Genomic DNA, 19022 nt, shown 5'->3' on the forward strand with positions numbered 1-19022 from the left:
TGTACAAATGGTTGGATGTTTGCTAGAAGGCATCTCCAGAACGGTTGCATGGATATCTATAAAATTTGGTATAGGTGTAGAACACAGTCTGGAAAAACATATAGGCTACTCTACTAATTAAGTTTTTTTTAATTCCGCGCGGTCGGAGTTGCGGCCGCTTGCAAGTATTGGTATAAAAGACAAACGACTCGTTTATTCGACAATTAGCTTTTATCGACATTAACGTGTTAAATAGACTGGAGATTATTACCTATATAAAATTTAATAACATATCGGTACAAGATATAACCTTCAGTAACACGTGTTAGTGACTATTACTCTATTTGGACACACGTCCGGAGTACAAGGGTAACACCCCCTTGTACTCCGGACATTAGTGAATATAGTTGTTAAACTGACTCAAAAACAAACGAACTTTTGTTAAAGCCGATAGAAATTTTTACAATTCGTAAAATAGACGACGAGAAGGTGAACTTGCATTTGCAACTCGTATTTAAGATTGCAGATCAATAGTATTTAAAAACAGCAAAGTCGATAAAGGGCTAAAAATAATCATACACCAATTTGAAATAACATTAACAGGTTTAAATTTAAAACAACCGAATCAAAATTAAATAACGCTTCAACAAACCGCATGTATTAACTAAGAATGCTTGTTGAATTGCAAAATCATTAACGTTGCCAATTAATACTAAATCCTATTACCTAGATGAATTCAGTAAGCACCGCCCACGATTGATTTAATCCCCCACACTAATACCTTCACAATAATCCTCTTACAATCACAATGATACGCAACTTCGAAGTATTAATTTTAACATCCTCAATTACTATAATCTATTCAGTATGTGGTGTAAGGATTAATATTACATCCAATAATATTATTTTATGAAATGAGCGTACCTTTTTGATGACGTTATGGTTGTGGTCATTACATGGCCATTACATGGACAATCCCGATTTCTTAAGAGTAAGGGTCCTGCAGATCGTTTTCCCCCGTTTATATCATATAAATAAACGAATGAGCGCTGGTTTAATTAAGGCTTATTGATGAGTTTTTTTTCTTTCACTTGTCTTTCCTCCGAGACTATTTAATTTTCCTCTAAAATCGCTCTGCGCCTAAGAATTGGCCTTTGTTGACTGTAGTGTCGGTTTTGCTGCCTTGGAATCAAAAATATTGACTATTACAGTAAAATTAGTTCATTACGGTTCAGTTTAGTTTTATTCTCAGGATCGATCAAGTTTTAAATCCACATAAACAGTGCGATCACAATAATTTCGCTTCTTATTTTTCGACGTAGATCTAATGTCTAACAATTTTCAAACGTTCATGTGGCGGACATGTGACATTCCACGTCAATTACAAATTGAAACTGACATTCGACAAATCACAATACAAAAAGGCAAAAACAGGATTCCAGGAAATTTAAAAGGTATTTGATTTTATTAAATTATTCACTACGTTTTAATACATTTGTCATCTTTATGTTTACAGTACAAGTAAATAATTATGTGTTGTAGAGATTTTGCTGATAGTTAAATTAATTATTAAGTTTTAAGAAGTTTACGTTAATTTCCTTGTGTTATTTACGTAATTGATAAACTTATTGCCATCTTTTTGATAAAAGTATATTTGGCAATGAGATAATCAACACTTATCAATGCACTAAAAGTAATGCAATTGATAACAGAATAAATATTTACTTGAGTTTTTATTAACTGATTTTCTGTCAAAAGACTTGTACAAAAAAATATATCACTATCTCTATATTTTCCAAAGAGAATAAAAGGGATGGCACTCTATCTTTTTTTTTTAAACAGTCATGAATGTATTATAAAGCATTATGCTGATATAGTTCATTCAACTTGTTTTGTTATACATCTTTTCTACCAAGATAAGGCATAATTAGAAACTTGTAAACAAGAACTTAAACAATATATATAGAATAGGTTTGACATTATTAATTAAGCAAGATGCATAAAACTTAATAGCAAAAACATATTATGTCTCATTCTTTTTCAAAAACAGTGTATTTAAGCAGTGGAAACCCATTTTATAAATATTAAGTACTTGTTGTCGCCTGCGACTCCGTCTGTGCGGAATTAAAAAAAGTAATAAGTACCCTATGCATTCTTTCTGACTATGTTCTACATCTGTGCCAAACTTCATCAAGATCTGTTGAGCCGTTCCGGAGATACCTTCAAACATCCATCCATCCAACTAAACATACACATTTAAAATATTAGTAAGATGTATGAATGTAGAATAAGTGAGAGAGGCGTGTCAGGACCGCGCCAAATGACAGCCTCTGCCTACCACTTTGGGCTATGGGTGATGGGTGCAATTTATGTTGTTTTCATTGTATATAGACATCAAACCTCTTTTATTTCATTTCAGAAATGTTAAGATGACATTTGAAGACTTCAAAACATTGACACATATATCCCCAGCACTTACCAATGAGAAACTGAGGAAAGCTCTCTCTGAATGGTTCAAAGAAGATGTAACATTTACACATTGGGAGGTATAACACTATCATAATTTATTGTTGTATAAACACAAAGGAAACTTAATTATGATTATTGTAAAAAAAAAAACAACAATTACAAAAAAAGAGTGTATACCTTCCTTAAAGGCCGGCAACGCATCTGCGTTTCCTTTGGCGTTGCGGATGTCTATGGGCGTCGGATCTAATAATTTTTAGGCAGTTATGATGAAAATTATGATAAACATATTGGCATATCATCATCAGCTCAATATACGTCCCCACTGAGGGGTCGATGCCTACCCTAAGTTACAAATGACTAGGACATAGTCAACCACGCTGGCCCAGTGTGGATTGATAGACTTCACACATATCATTGTACTTCTTATCAGATATTATGTGCAGGTTGCATCACAATGTTTACCTTCACCTATATCGGGCGTTGCAATTGTTAGAACCGTTTTTTTACCCATAATTAACATTTCATTTAACCCATGGCATGACAAACTTTCACAAAACTTTAATAATAAAACTAATATTTATATAAATTTCAGTATGTCAGTGATACAGGCAAAGGGGATTCATATTTGAGCGAAGTTATACGAATAAAAATACACGGTTCAACACAAGAAGGCAGCACAAAACATATACAAGTAGTACTAAAGACAATACCTAAAAATGTCTGTAGACGTTTAACATTTAGAAGCCATGAATTCTTCAAAAACGAAATCATAGTCTACGAGAAAGTATTACCAGCTTTACTCAAATTTCAATCGAATAAAAATATGAAAGAACCGTTTGATAAATGCGCAAAGCTATTTCTAACACATTGTGATGGTGTAAATGATGTTATATGCTTAGAGGATGCGTCATTAGAAAACTATGGAAGTGCTATACGTCAAGAAGGTATCGATTTCGATCATTGTTCGGTGACTGTGAAAAGTCTAGCACAATACCACGCAATATCTCTCGCTATGAGAGACCAAGAGCCTGAAGAATTTAATAGAATAAGTAATGAAATCTTTGAAACATACTATGATGAACGATTATGGAATTGGTACAGTCGTTTCTGGCATCGAATCAGTAAAATAGCTATTGATGCGGTTGAAAAAGAATATCCAAATACAATTTATGTTGAAAAAATAAAACAATTTGCTGTACCCGAGCGTTATAAAGACATGATTAGAGCTGTATCAGACAAAACTAACGGTGTTATATCACATGGTGATTCTTGGACGAATAATTTCTTATATAAATATAAAAATAATCGTCCGATAGATGCTAAGATAATAGATTTTCAATTAACTCGTTGTGCGAGCCCTGTTTTGGATTTGGTTTTCTTGATATACGCTTGCACGAGTCAGGAATTAAGAGTGAAACATTACGATGATTTACTGAAGTATTATTACAATGTATTGGCAACACAGGTTAAGGATATGGGAAGTGATCCAGACAAAATTTACTCTTATGACGTTTTCATGGCAGAGATAAAGGAGTATTCATATTTTGGACTTGCATTCAGTTTTGAATCAACACCATTTATAGTTTTAGCACCTGAAGATGCTGTCAATATGGAAATGAAGGTAGTTTGATAATTTGTTTCTTTTCTTTCTAGATGTTACTGTAAAATTGTTAAGATTGACATTTTATAATGTCTTAAATAATTACAGGGTGATGAAAAACTCAACATAGATGACTTTTGGCAAATAGGACCATTTAAAACTAAAGAGGGTAGACTAAGAGAGGCTAATAATGTTGTACACTGTGTGGATAATGGATATATATAATAATAAGGAGCCCATCGTTTTTTCGATGATTTCGCCAACGTCAAGGTTGAAGATAAAAATGGAAGTGTAAAGTGTATGTGATCTAAATATTAAATAGCAAAAGACAATCAAGGTAAAGGGGTCGGGTATGCTCTGAGCTCTGACAAATGTCCGGTAACTGATGATGTCAATACTTCTTCTTCTTCTTTTAATTAGTAGTGGACTCCATCGTAATTTCGATGATTTTGCCAACGTCAAGGTTGAAGATAATTGACAATGAAAGATGTAAATAAATAAGAAAGAAACAAAAAAAAAACTGCAATAGCTAATGGCAGTCCAGAAATACGAATTCCAGTATGCAAAAGGTGGCAAGATTTGACGCATGTCATAACTGTCAAACTAAATGTGACAGTGTGTTTATGGTTTATTGAGATTATCATCTTGTACATTATGTTTTGTATTTATTTTATTAATGTATAATTTTTACAAATAGTGTAAAAGAAAAATAATTATTATATCATTTAATTTAATAATAATTCACAAATAATGCTATTAGCAAAACTAATCACATTATGTGATCAATAGTTTTAGAAAAAATTTACATAACATAATTTAATCAATATTACATACTGAATTATTTAATTCAGATTTTTTGAAGTTATCAAATTTAGTTATAAGTAATTTAGTTATAAAAAGTTGGCCTATTTTTTATTCCTATTTAGCATTCCTTATTTTGATGAATAATTGCTAATTGTAATGCCCACCAAAATATACCGGTTTTTTTTAATTGCTTTTTATCCACTTATAATATAAATAAAATATATGTCTTTTAGCACAAATCACTGTCACTAATTATTTCTCATTCCAGTAACTTTTCTATAAGCACTAAAATGTTCTAGATATTGGTATATTGTGTCTATAGGTGTGTATATCTCATTCATTCTGCTCATCAAGTGTTGTGGAGGCTGTACTGGCACTGTAGGTCCTAAAAGACCTTGTAGGAACTCACGGAGTAGACCCCAGACAGCATTGGCCATTACACATGGCCGATATTCCACCTGAAGTAGTAGAAAAAATATTTATTACTTTTAGGTTAGAAGTAGTTTTTTGTAATTTGAACATATTAGCTGTCGCCCGAGGCTATGTCCGCGCGGAACTAAGAAAAACTTAATAAGTAACCTATGTGTTCTTCTAGATCTAGACTATAATTTGCATCTGTGCCAATTCATCAAGATCCGTTCAGCTATTCCGGAGATACCTTCAAACATCCATCCATCTAAACATTCGCATTTATAATATTAGTAAGATTACTCAAAGATCACTCGCGTTTAAATAAAAACAATATTACGCATAGAATGTGTCAATTAACAGATCCAACACCAAATCACTTTGAGAGTACATTTTAGTATACAAAGATAGTAGCTTTGAATGTGTTAATAAAAAATCTCAATCAACAAATCAACATCAAAGTAGATCCAAATCTTAAAACTATATTAAGTGTGTGATGTAGGTTCCATCAGTAGATTTATTATTACTGTCCAAGATTAGTATACACTGACCAGCAGTGTAATATTCATGGTTCGCAATCTTGGCTTGCTAAGATCGCTACCAGAAATCACCAATAACACAAAAGGTTTGCAGGGATTCTTTGGTGAACTGGGTTGGCCGATCCTATGTAAGTGGGACATGGACAGAGAGATGATGATTTGCGGAAACTTTAGTACAACTGTACTACAATTACTACTATTTCTTGTTAGTTTAAATGTTGCAAAGAAAGTTTGAAGGATGTCAGCTTGTTTTCTGAGTATTTTAATAGTGTAAAAGTATGGTAAGACTAATATATATTTACCTCAATCAATATACCCTTAAAGTTTTGATTCATTGTAACTGAGCCAAGTTTAACACAGAAATCACCCAGTTCAAATCTTGGACCTTTGCTTTCTATTTTCGTCTGCTTCTTTGATGTGTAGTGCTGAGATAATTTCATCATAAGTAAGTCAAATAATCCATCGGCTATAACATGAATGTTTTTCGTACCACTTTCTAAGATGGAGAAAACTGAAGCAGGTTGCTCTGAGTTGTGGAGTATGTGTACTGTTTTGGTTGTACCTAAAAATTATATATTATTTATTGTATTGTATAAATTAAAGAAACACAATTTATCACAATGTTAACATAATTTTCACTGAAATTGTCTAGAGAAAAATATAATAAATTAAGTACTAAAATATTTATTCTTCAGACTGTCAAACTTGTTTATGGTACATGTCGCAAAGTATTGTATATTGATACATATAAAAAAACGTAACCCTCATATGGTTAGGCAAAATATTAACTATAAATAGCATATTTACCCATCTGAGGATGAGACAAGTAGCTTTCACAATCCACTAAAAACTGTCCTTGCTGTGACGCACCTAATGCTAGAATACGTTTCGTAAGCAACTCAATAACATATGTGCCGGTTTTGTTCTCTGGGACTGGATACTGCTGCAAACTAATATAAATAACTTAAATTGAGAGTTTCAAATCGAATCATTGAGAAACACGGAACTTACACTGTAACTCCCATTTTTAACTTCGCATATATTCGTAGCTTTCCTCGTCTTTTAAAAATATGTGGAAAAAGCTCGTAACTAGCTTTTTTTAATAATGTAGAAATAACCGCTAAAATATACCAAATATCAACAAACAACGATCGGCAAATGTCAGTTGACAAGAGTCAACGCTCACGAGCATCTGACAATCAAGTGTTGCTGCCTGCTGAAATAAATTTCTACTCATTATATAGAAACTAGTTATTTCTAAAATTATTCAGTATTTCAGTGTTTTAGTTATAAGTTAAAATGAATATTTCCACATTATTTCTCCGCTACATTTTAAATAAAATAAAACTTTTGAGTAGATTTCAAGTTTCTTATTGACTTCCCTTTATTGCACCAATGAAATTCTTTTTAAGATCGTGAGAGTTTATTTTTACCAATGAAACCGAATAAAACTTTTGACAGAATTAAATTTGGTAACATCTCTGTTCTACCTGGACCAATGAATAGTCGACAAATAATAAATGAGGCAAATTGACAAGTACGGGTACTCTTTACATCATATTATTTTACGAAGTATTTATTTACGTATTTTAGTCCAATTCGGTTTGATGATTGAACACATAGTTTTAAAATTGGCAAAATAAACTGCTATTACGTCAGACTCAGTTTTACACTGTATTTACGTGAAAATTGATTGAAAGTGCTTGTACTACGCCGAAATAGAATAATTCGTCAGTGTTTTTAGTATATATTATCTAACATTAAAATCGCTTAAAATGTTATCGGATAACGTGACACTGATTGTGAAGGCCCCGAACCAACAAATAGAGGACCAGAATATAGAATGCCAAACATCGTGGACAGTGAAACAATTAAAAGGACATTTATCGGAAGTTTATCCTAGTAAACCAGTAAGATTTTTTTCTAATTAATTTTTCATTATTTATATTGATAATATAATGTTTTTACATCGTGTTTTCCTTATTCCTCCACTACAAACTACCAATAATTATGCTACTCTGTTTTTGTCGGAACCGGTAATGAATCGTCGTTATCTTCATTAAATATGAACTTCTTTATAAGAAGCGTCTTAACGTTGGATTCCGAGACCAAAATCTGTAAAAAAAAATATCGTCATCCCTGACATTATCTTTGATAAAACAGAGATAACAATATGATTTTGGTTTCCGAAACCCATGGTTAATCATCTTGTCCATATAGTAGTGTCAATATCAACAGATAAAAACAGACGAAATCCTATCCACTACCTTGTATTTATCAATTAGTTCCAAATTGAACATTAAATTTATTGATACACCCATCTTTAACATATTAGGAACTTAACTGGCTAGAAAATGCAAATTACACTGTCCTCTCTATTTTCTGAGTACATTTATGTTTGAATTCAGCAGCAAATACTAAAAAAAATATCATTTTTATCAAATAATTATCAACAAGATATAAAATTTGCAAGATAATTATTTGCTATAACCAACACTGATTTAAGCTGTGATACAATACAGTAATATTTTATAATGATTTAAAACCCATTTAATCTAATTTTTTTTTACACAATTTCTAAATAGAGACCTGAATATTTTAGACAAAACTACAAAAAAAACATAACATAATTTTATATGCATCCTGTATCCTGCATATTAGGCTGTTAAAATTAAAAACCATTAAAAAATCTAAGTTTGATACTGTAAAATATATCAGTATCCTGCAATTACGCACACATCAATGTAATTGTATCAACAACATTTACAATATAATATAATGAAACAATACCGAAACAGCCAATGTTATTCAAACAAACTCATTTCTTATCAAAACCTGCGCATATTGTTAAAAATGGCATACTCTTTAACTATATTTTTATGACCTTGTTATAGAAGTTTAAACTTAACAAATTGATATCAAATTGCCAATTGCTTTATATTTTATTCTAGAAGAAAAGTATGTTAGTGAATTTTTTAACATACTGTATTTCACATGTATGTTGTTTCGTATTAATAACAATTTAATTATGACCTTCTTTAGCCCAAAAAAACTGAATCAGTTTTGACAAGTGAGATGTCTTTAGGTTCATATTCTTTCCCTGAATGTGTGGTGTACATTCAGTCGTATTTTTTTTGGTTTTTAAATTAACAAATAGTGTTTTTTAACATTACATTTAATACAGAATATTGTTGACTTTTAAAGTAGTGAAGAGGAGTGATTGTTAAATATAGTAAGTGTATGTTTCGTAGACAAAACAGGGTATCAATCATTAATAAACAACTTCTTCAAACATTCCAAAAGGAGTAAAGATTAGTTGGTTTATTGCATTTGTTGAATGGGATAAAGACTTTTTCCAGATAAACATTTTCAAATTACTGTTTTTCTAATTAAATGAGGACATTTATTATGTCAATTTTATCTATTAAAATTACGTGTTAGATGTAGTGTTAAATTATTGAAGAACGAAACATAAAAGAGCGCGTTTTTTCAGCCCAACATGCTCATGGTGTAACATGCTCACATATGCTTTGGGTTATGCATAAAGTAATATGCGAGTTGTGGATATTAAAAAGCATCTTAAATTATGTATTTCGTAATATTCATAAGCTGTTTCTAGACACATTTATAATTTATAAGAACAATAGAAAGATAATGAATAACCATGCGATGATCAATTTGTTGATATTGTTTTGTCTGTTTGATTTGATAATTCTTAGTACCGAAATACATATTTTTTGTTTATTTTTGTTCGTTTATATACATGTATTGTGTTGGTGGAAACTCGTTAAGTTGTATTTTATGTAGTAAATTATTAAAAACTTCTATCCTAATCTATGTAGAAATGACCTCCTTTATAGTCCTATAAGAAAATAGAATAAAGATTGACATAAAAGGAATTCATTATTTCTCAACGAATTGTTAAGATGACCTTTGCAAATCTTTATTAACACAATAATGTTATTTTTCCACAGAAAACAGACGAGCAGAAAATTATTTACTCCGGTCAATTATTAGATGATAATACTGTACTAAAAGACGTTTTACGATCTTATGACAGTGGTATTGTACATACTATGCACTTGGTCTGCAAGTCATCGCGCAATATGACCAAGGTGAAGACCGAAAAGACCACGGAGACCGCGCCTACAGCGCCCTCTACCGACGGACGGCAGACCGAGACCACATCAAGACCGGAGACCAGACAGAATGATCAGAATCACAATGTAGAAATGCAGAATTACAGGAATTCTTTTGTTAACAATTATGGCAGGGTTCCACCTTACCCTAATTATAATTTTGGTGAAGGATATTTACAAGGACCAAATGATGCTGCAATGTTTGCAAATCACATGATGATGGTGCAGCAGGCTTATTTGCAGTACATGCAGCAATATGCTAACATGTAAGTATTTTTGTTATGATATACTGATATTGTATTTGGTTTAGTGACAGGCAGGCGGCCGGCTGTAAAAAATTAAGCCAAAACTTTAAGCTTTTTAAAACCTTGTGCGTCGACCCCACGTGAGTGGGATGAGGCCAGGAAGATGAGACCGTTATGGTATTTAAAGTGAATATCCTCAAATTTTTAAAGTAAAGCAGATCCCTAGAAGTAGGATGTATGTAAATAATTTTCATTTGACTATAATTGATAAGTTATATTAGAGATAAAATGGATAAGCTTAAACAAACTTGTATTTGTCTGTCAGGCACCGAGTGGCGACGGAACAAGTCGAGGGGGGTGCGGCGGGTGTTGCGGGGCCTGTGGGGGGCGGTGCGGGCGGGGCGGAGGCTCGGCCGGCACAAGAGGCGGAGGCTGTGGTGGGCGGGGCGGGGGAGGAGGCGCCACGCGACTGGCTCGACCAGGTGTACGTGGCGTCACGTATCGCCATCCTGCTGTCGCTCGTGTGTCTGTACGGCAGCCCCGCGCGTCTGCTGCTCGTGCTACTGCTCGCTGTCACCGCCTATCTGTGAGTATAAACTGCCAAAAACAACTGGGTCTGTAAGAGGCGCAGCTATCGCAACTTTTTCTATTATAAGCTGGCAAATGAGCGGCCACGTGATTCGCCGATATAGCGAACATTACCCATAGACATCGCAATTCCAGATGTGTTGCCTATTTTTAATCGCAATTAGTTCTGTCACATATACTTAAAACCTACATAAACGTGGATAGTATCAAAAGGAAAAGCATGATAAGAACAGTCAAATAAGGATATCTGATGCGATGGGAGGCGCTGCTATCGCAATTAGTTCTGTTAGGAAATATGTTAGACCTACATGGACATTGAAAATGGCATAAAAGAACATGACATGACCGAGTGCAATAGGAAAAGGACCTTGTGACACTTTTTTGACTGGAGGGCGCTAGTGAGCGATCATAATTTAGTTTATATTAGGTCCTTACATATGAAATTGGCGTTTTTCGTACTGGCCACTTTAATCACGAATTTCTCCTCTTTGGTAAGGAATTCCAAATTCAAATTTGTACAGCTATAGACTCATGTATTTGTGGTTCGATGACCGTCATTCATTTGTTTTTTTCTTCTGTTTTTTTCTGTTTGCGTCACTCATTTTACAAAATGGAAAACTTAAAATATCGCATTATTTACGAGTACGAGTTCCGCCGTGGCACTAGTGCTGCGGAAACGACTCGAAGGGTGAATGATGTGTATGGCGGTCGTGTTGCAAAAGAAAACACAGTTCGTTTTTGGTTACACCGTTTTCGTTCTGGAAATTTCGATCTGCAGAACAAGCCCCGTGGACGGCCTGAGACTCAAGTTGATAATGAAGAGTTGAAGGCTATTGTGGAAGCGGATCCATCGCAAACCACGTCCGAGTTAGCTGCAGGCTGCGATGTTAGGGATAAAACTGTTTTAATTCACTTGAAGCAAATTGGGAAGATTAAAAAGCTTGAAAGGTGGGTACCTCACGAATTGACTGAAGCAAACCGGCAAACGCGCGTCGACTGTTGCGTTACATTACTAAACCGGCACAATAATGAAGGTATTTTAAACCGAATCATTACCTGTGATGAAAAATGGGTTCTTTACGATAATCGGAAGCGCTCATCGCAATGGTTGGATCCTGGCCAGCCAGCCAAATCCTGCCCCAAGCGAAAATTAACCCCAAAAAAGTTACTTGTAAGCGTTTGGTGGACTAGTGCCGGTATTGTTCATTACAGTTTTCTCAAATCTGGCCAGACTATTACGGCTGATGTCTATTGTCAGCAATTGCAAACCATGATGGAAAAGCTAGCGGCTAAACAACCTAGGCTGGTCAATCGCTCCACGCCACTGCTGCTTCACGACAACGCTAGACCACACACTGCGCAACAGACGGCTACTAAATTAGAAGAGCTTCAATTGGAAAGTCTAAGACATCCTCCGTACTCCCCGGACCTTGCTCCAACAGATTACCATTTTTTTCGAAATTTGGATAACTTCTTGCCAGGGAAAAAATTCAACTCCGATGGGGCAGTCCAAATCGCCTTCAAAGATTTTATTGATTCCCGTCCGACTGGTTTTTTTAGTAAAGGGATCAAAGAACTACCTATGAGATGGCAAAAGTGCATAGAAAATAATGGTTCATACTTTGATTAATTAAATATATTATATTAAAAAATATTCGACTTTTTGTTCCTCCCATACAAAACGCCAATTTCATATGTAAGGACCTAATATCTACCAGGTCAGATAACTTAGTCTGCTGCAAATATTGATACTTGATATTTTACAGCTCTTAAGATAACTGTTAGAAGATTTATATCTGGACATTTTTAGCCGTCAGCCTAGTACATCCATGACATATTAGAGATAGATTATTGCCATTTTACAACAGTTATTACCTCCTTGTTAATGTAGTACGTCCACAACATCTTAATAGTTGTCATTAAATTGTTCGTTTTGCATCATCAATGAATTCAATGAAACGGAAAATAGAAAAATATGCTCGGTTAAGAAGATATAGACCATTGATATCAGCTGTTCATATAATTTTTATTATATTTCAGGCACCAAATAGGTTTCTTCCGCGTCCTCAACGTTCAACAAAACAATGCAAACGCACCGAATGCTAACACACAAACACCTACAGAGGAAACTGAACCCGACCGTCAACAACAATCTTTACTCGCATCCACTTGGATCATAATCACATCCTTCTTCGCCTCCCTCATGCCAGAGACAATATAAATTTAAATTATCGATTCTAATCGTATTCGATACAAACGATATTTCGAGCAACGATTTGATTTCGATGCAAAATTGATATATCGAGTTTTAAATGATTTTTTTTTTTGTAGTACGTAGTAAAATCGTTGCTGCATAAGTATATTCATTTTTTCTTTATTACATCTTACATAATTATTGTACTAAAAGTATTTAAACATCAATGATTTTTCTCATTTAGATCTTAAAAGTTTGAAAACTAATTTTCTGAGTGTTTTTACAGTCATATCATAACTTTCAATGTCTGAAAAAAAAACAGAAATGACGTGTCAATACAAGTCTGTCATGTTTAGTAACAAAATTTGCAATACTCGTCATAAGATCATCGTAATAGTATGTTATAGTACTATGTTCTAATTCAGGGATTCCCAAAGGTCGATAATGAACTTAAAGAATTGCTAATTCTCACTCTGTCTTCTTCTATTGACTTAAGTCAGAATGAAAAATAATAACAATAATTGATCTTAAAAGTAGATAATTAGGCCATGGGGGGTCTGTGGTAACGGTACATTTTGGAAAAGGGGGGGTCATTTGTCCCAAATAGTTTGGGGATCACTGTTCTAATTGAATGGTTACTTTGAAGAAATTATGGTTTTTGGGCACTTTTAGATACAACATTATAATATGTATAATATTGGTAAATTGTAAAATAGCTTCCGTGTTGCATGAGTTTACTTTGTTAAATAGTGCTTCTATATATTTCCTTGTAAATATATAACGCAATTAAAATTAACGTAAGCGCATTAAATTTAATCAATACAGTTTCTATAAAATTATAGTCTGTGGTATAAAAAAATTATGTCATCTTCAAAATTATTTCAAAAGAAGTTTGCATTTAAAAAAATCAATACTAAATTATTTTCCTTGTATTTAAAAAAATGTTATGATATTCATTTAGTGTACTGATTTAAAACCAAATATTTAGTGTATATAAATCGCCAATATATTTTTTATAAGTTAGGTTATGTAAAATAGAGTTATAACACGTTGAGGACTCGCCTGGCGAGTTAAGTTTCATATGAAAAAATCGTAATTATATTAAACTTGTTAAAATATCAAAACAATTTCTACTAAATTAAAGCTATGACACTGATCTCTATATTCTACTGGACAGGTCATAATCCGTGGTATTTTGTGCCCGTTTGATATCCGCCATTTTGGCGCTGACAGTAACGTCGTTAGAAACTGGAACTAATCTAATATATAAAATTCTCGTGTCACAGTTTTCGTTCCCGTACTCCTCCGAAACGTCTTGATCGATTCTCATGAAATTTTGTGAGCATATTCAGTAGGTCTGAGAATCGGACAACATCTATTTTTCATTTTTTTTTTAACTGCGCGCGGACGGAGTCGGGGCGACAGCTAGTAATATATATAGAATTAGGTGACAGTAACTTCAACAGATGTTTTGAAATCGGCACAAGGTAAAGCTTTCATTTCCAAGCGATCTGTCCAGTTGTATAATTATAGAGATCAGTGAACTTTTTTTGAGATTTACTCGAAGAAATTGTTAATCTCAATATTTTATTTAGTAGTTTTGACCTAAGTTTTTTTTTCTGGTGAAACAATTACAGATTACTATTGTTGACCTCTCTTTCTCTGAAAGAGATATCAATTTGTTTCTACAGATAATTAAGGTATGAATTACTTCATTATTAATTTCTTGGTTGAATTATTTGATCTTTAATGCAGTTGGAATGTTATCTTTGGTTATTTTTAGGTGATGGTTTCTGACCATTTTCAATGGTTTTAGTTCAACACTCTTGCTACTGACACTGGCGAATTCACTTTCATATTCAAATATAGCAGTGAATGTGTTAAACAGTTACTTCTATTTTTTGTTATTAAAAGTACAGTTTTTCACTCTAAAAAATTGTTCAATTTCATGGTGATTATTAATTATTTATAAATTATTAATTAATAAAAAAAAAACACCAATTAGGATAATCAAATGTTTGACCATTTCTTTCGAATCATATTTTTATTTAATCCGTAACATTTTTAACGTTGAAAACATATTGGTATAAGATAGGTTCATTTTTTGTCGGCTCAGAATATCTACGCACTGCTCAGTGCCATTCCGCAACATAGAACAGTATGTTCTGCGCACTCTTACGTTTTTCTGAGCCGTTATGTTTGAAAAATATCTCAATTTTTACCAAATTATAGAAGCATTTTTCAGATGTAGAATCCAACTTATACTCATCATTATATTGTTGGTTTTGAAATCATTGCCATATTCAAATAATGATTGCCGTTTGAAAATATTATTAGTTTAGTATAAAAATTGTGTAGTGTTTAGTTTTTTTTTTTAATCATTTTAGTAGGTATCTTATTTATTAATAAACTTATCGTTTATCACATACATACAAAGATCATCTGCATTTTTTAATACGTAAGCTATTTAATGTTTAATTAAAGCATTATATAAATATTTACATTCTGTGATAAGGTTTTTGGTTTTTTTTTGTTTGCACTATCGTAAATAAATAAATAAAAATAATTTTATGTGTTTCAATTTGATTGTCACCATATATTTTTTAACAGCTTACTTCATTAAGGCTTATTTCCACTAACGCGACTTATCCATACATTTTCACTTGGAAAAAAATGTATTTTTTATACATTTTGTTTTCTTCCTTAGCATATTTTTTTTTTCATTTTTGTTGTATGTTTTCCCTCCATACATTCACATTTATTGTATTTTAAATAACTCTTATTCTATATCCATATTTAAGTTGCTATATATTTGTTTTTCATTGTCATTTGATTTATTAAAATCATCAGTTTCATTTGATTTTTCAATGATTTTTATTTCATTATTAATATTATTTTCATTAAGTATATTATTAAAATCATTATTTTCATTACTTTTTGTTATATCAGAATTTTTGTTAACATCCGTATGAATATCTACGGAAATAGATTCATTTAAAGTCATCAAATCTTCTTCATCTGAACTCTCTATTGTATTTGTTCTGTTATGTTTTTTAGTAACAATTATTTCATCTGTATCTTCCTTACTAATATTAGAAGTACCACTAACACTAGTACTAGTAGTAGTACTATTAGTAATTGTATCTTGATTTTCAGTTATGTTTATTTTATTTTTAAGTCTAGCAAGACGTCTCTCTTCAGCCAGTTTTCTATTTCTGATCATCCTGTCTCTCTGTTCATCACTGATTGACGGTGATGATGTTGCTTTTGGTACGGTTAATAGTGATCTGAAAATATTCAAATGAAATTTTATAATTTCACTAGCTGTCACCCACGACTCCGTCCGCGCGGAATTGAAAAAAAACTTCATAAGTAGGATATATGTTCTTTCACAGTTCTACATCTGTGCCAAATTTAATCAAGAGCCGTTCCGGATATATCTTCAAACAACCATCCATCCATACAATCATTCGCATTTATAATATTAGTTTCAATTAGTATGATTTTGTCGCAATCCAAACCTGTTAAGTTTTCACCATAGACTAATAAAACATGTCGTTAAAACTCAGTAAGATTCTAAATATTTCTGGTTAAAACAACTTTTATCAAATAATTTTAAAACATTCACAGTAAAAATATAGTCCATGTTACTCAGTGAGATTGTAGTTTTCTAATGGCAAAAGAATTTTTAAAATTAGTCCAAAAGTTTTTGAGTTTGTTAAATACAAATCTTTCCTCTATATAACTTTAGTAAACACACAGATTATTTTTTCTCATAATGTTCACAAATAATTTATGAAATTTATAAGCCAAAATATATAGAAACATTATTAATTTTTTTAATTTGATGCCACAATTTGAATGGAATAAACATACAGAAAAATTTAGACTCACTGATAATGTAATTATAACAGTGGACTTACAAAAGAGAAGGCAAACAAAAATGTAATCTTACTACTATTATAAATGTGAATGTTTAGATGGATGGATGGATGTATGTTTGTTTGAAGGTATCTGAAAACAGCTCAATGAATCTCAATTAAATTCGGCATACGGCAGCATTCTTACATCAAGAACACATAGGCTACTATTTTTTTTTAAGTCTGTATGGATGGAGGTGCAGACACAACTAGTTTATTAATTTATTAATATTGTTATTAAATATATCCGTTTACCTGTCAACAATAGAGTTTTCTGGAATATTTTTCTTAACAGATGTTGGTGCTGGTGTATTTCTAGCCAGTTCTATTTGCTGCTGCAAAAGCTTGTCAAATTCATCTTCTTCTCTTTCTACTGGTACTTCATCATCACTGGAATCCTTCTGTACAACCGTCTCCTCTGTTATGTATTGATCTGATCTTATCTTTTGTAGATGTACCTGCAAGAAGATACAGCTGTACTACAACTTTTTAGCATATTCAAGAATGCCTTATTCTTTACAGATTTTAACCCTAAAAATCAGGATTCTATCACACTTCTTAAAGAAATAAAAAAGTTACATTTCAATTATCTTTATTAACTGCTGTTTGTAAACATATTCACAATCATAATTTTTTCTTTGTAAAAGAACTCTATAGATAGCCAGGTGTCCGGATAAAGCTGGATAGGTAGGCTTTTTGATTGCGTGTCCAGCCAAAATAATCGTTTTTCCGGCTTTTGTTAGGCTTTTTACATTCCCCAAAAGAGAGTGTACCTATTAATACTGAGACAAAATCCTAAATAATATAGGGTGTCTGACCTTTCTACCCAAATGTCCGGCCAAACTGGCTGGCCTGTCCGGCTAGTAGATTTGGTGACCTGGCAACCCTATCTATAGGTGAGCTAAGCCATTGCAAGCAAATGAATGTCTGCATAAGTATCAATAAATGAATTATTTATTATAAATATTACCATAACTGGTCTCTTTTTGCCTAATGTTTCAATCTTCTTTAAACAATCTGCAAATTCGAACTTTGGATACAATCGGTAAGCCCAATGTTCTAGTTTCTTTAGCACTAAATCCAAGTCTTCTTTTTCATGACCTTTGCCTAGAAAATATTTTTTAATCATAAAAGCAAATATCTTTATACTATCTATAAATATTAACTATAGTTATATCACATACCTTTAAATTTAAAATCTTTAAAATGTTCAGGAATAACCTGTATACCCCTAGGACCTGTCAGTCGAGCGGGATTTAAAATAAATCTTGGGTTTTTCACCGTCCGTTTAGTTTTTGTACTCGATGGGTCCACACGTATTTTCTCTTCCTCTGCAATGAAAGGTTATTTGTACCACAACATTCAAGATACTTTACAGGTTTATTTCTACGATGAATACCGGCTTCGTCTTCCTTTTCACTGTTATCATCACTGTCTGAACGTGGAGGTTTATCCTCAAAGTCATCGCCTTCAATAACACGTTCCAGTTCTCTCGCTTCATCAGCCTCGTCTCTCAAAAATATATCTTCCAGAAGCGACATAATTTTTCTTAACTATTTTTGCAATACAATGCAAGCTTCAAGCCGACTTGTCAGGAAAATGGCGGGAATTTTACAAAGAAGATTCGAAGAATATTTTTGTCTATGGCCATCAAAGACAATAATTCTTTCTTTTTTCTACAATTTAGTGATTTCTTGATTTTCTTATTGGGTTTTTGATTTCGATTGTGATGGCGGTAAAAATCGAGCACACTTAGTTTACAAAACGGTTTTTGAAGAGAAAAAGTATACTTTCCTGTGGTGTTTATTTGTATGTGAGTTTCACTTTAACGTAGCAAAATAAGATTTCAGATAACTTAATTTGTTATTAAATATGAAAGATAATTAATAAGAAAGAAATAAATATGTCTAGTCGAATTTATATGTTAAGTACCACTTAATATACAAAATTACTACATAAATACAAATGCGAGTAAAACACAGCAAGGTCTATTATTTATTTTTCAAATGCAAAACAAATGTAAAAAGATTAAAATCTGTTAAGATATAATAGAAAATGTCATCTGAAGAGTAAACAGAAAAGAACTAATAACGATTTCAGTAACAGTCGAATTAAAATTATTTGGCTCCATAAAATT

The 19022-nt window shown here is 32.4% G+C and overlaps 4 protein-coding genes across 4 annotated transcripts; 2 read left to right on the forward strand and 2 right to left on the reverse strand.

The window, feature by feature from the left end:
• Nucleotides 1-1307: 1307 nt before the first annotated feature.
• On the forward strand, nucleotides 1308-4659 carry LOC106716941. The gene is made up of 4 exons (XM_014510624.2): nucleotides 1308-1433; nucleotides 2399-2525; nucleotides 3041-4069; nucleotides 4157-4659. Exons 2-4 carry the CDS (start codon nucleotides 2409-2411, stop codon nucleotides 4271-4273), a joined length of 1263 nt encoding a protein of 420 aa, XP_014366110.2. The 5' UTR covers nucleotides 1308-1433; nucleotides 2399-2408; the 3' UTR covers nucleotides 4274-4659.
• Nucleotides 4660-5067: 408 nt separating this feature from the next.
• Nucleotides 5068-6893, reverse strand: LOC106710966 (mediator of RNA polymerase II transcription subunit 20). Its single transcript, XM_014503159.2, has 4 exons — nucleotides 6811-6893; nucleotides 6607-6749; nucleotides 6102-6361; nucleotides 5068-5310 (listed from the first exon to the last, which is right to left on the reverse strand). The coding sequence occupies exons 1-4, from the start codon at nucleotides 6822-6824 to the stop codon at nucleotides 5101-5103; spliced, it is 627 nt and encodes a 208-aa protein (XP_014358645.1). The 5' UTR covers nucleotides 6825-6893; the 3' UTR covers nucleotides 5068-5100.
• A 425-nt stretch (nucleotides 6894-7318) lies between these two features.
• Nucleotides 7319-13058, forward strand: LOC106710944 (homocysteine-responsive endoplasmic reticulum-resident ubiquitin-like domain member 2 protein). The gene is made up of 4 exons (XM_014503134.2): nucleotides 7319-7709; nucleotides 9774-10204; nucleotides 10509-10769; nucleotides 12812-13058. The coding sequence occupies exons 1-4, from the start codon at nucleotides 7575-7577 to the stop codon at nucleotides 12990-12992; spliced, it is 1008 nt and encodes a 335-aa protein (XP_014358620.2). The 5' UTR covers nucleotides 7319-7574; the 3' UTR covers nucleotides 12993-13058.
• Nucleotides 13059-15891: 2833 nt separating this feature from the next.
• LOC106710946 (protein TIPIN homolog) lies at nucleotides 15892-18482 on the reverse strand (the record flags this gene model as incomplete). The annotated part of the gene is made up of 5 exons (XM_045684108.1): nucleotides 18285-18482; nucleotides 18070-18216; nucleotides 17856-17992; nucleotides 17141-17343; nucleotides 15892-16252 (listed from the first exon to the last, which is right to left on the reverse strand). Coding segments are annotated over exons 1-5 (990 nt in total), but the record flags the coding sequence as incomplete, so codon positions are not given.
• Nucleotides 18483-19022: the final 540 nt, after the last annotated feature.

Source organism: Papilio machaon, chromosome 25, assembly GCF_912999745.1.
Source record: "Papilio machaon chromosome 25, ilPapMach1.1, whole genome shotgun sequence".
NCBI classification, from domain to species: domain Eukaryota; kingdom Metazoa; phylum Arthropoda; class Insecta; order Lepidoptera; family Papilionidae; genus Papilio; species Papilio machaon.

Excerpts from the sequence above, each read along its gene's own strand:
- LOC106710944 (XM_014503134.2), top strand. The coding sequence starts at position 7,575 with ATGTTATCGGATAACGTGACACTGATTGTGAAGGCCCCGAACCAACAA. Across the intron at positions 7,710-9,773 it reads AAGTTTATCCTAGTAAACCA|AAAACAGACGAGCAGAAAAT; the intron begins GTAAGATTTTTT and ends ATTTTTCCACAG. Across the intron at positions 10,205-10,508 it reads ATGCAGCAATATGCTAACAT|GCACCGAGTGGCGACGGAAC; the intron begins GTAAGTATTTTT and ends TTTGTCTGTCAG.
- LOC106710966 (XM_014503159.2), bottom strand. Across the intron at positions 6,362-6,606 it reads CTTGTCTCATCCTCAGATGG|GTACAACCAAAACAGTACAC; the intron begins GTAAATATGCTA and ends TATAATTTTTAG. Across the intron at positions 5,311-6,101 it reads TTAAGGGTATATTGATTGAG|GTGGAATATCGGCCATGTGT; the intron begins GTAAATATATAT and ends CTACTACTTCAG.
- LOC106716941 (XM_014510624.2), top strand. The coding sequence starts at position 2,409 with ATGACATTTGAAGACTTCAAAACATTGACACATATATCCCCAGCACTT. Across the intron at positions 2,526-3,040 it reads TAACATTTACACATTGGGAG|TATGTCAGTGATACAGGCAA; the intron begins GTATAACACTAT and ends TATAAATTTCAG. Across the intron at positions 4,070-4,156 it reads CTGTCAATATGGAAATGAAG|GGTGATGAAAAACTCAACAT; the intron begins GTAGTTTGATAA and ends AAATAATTACAG.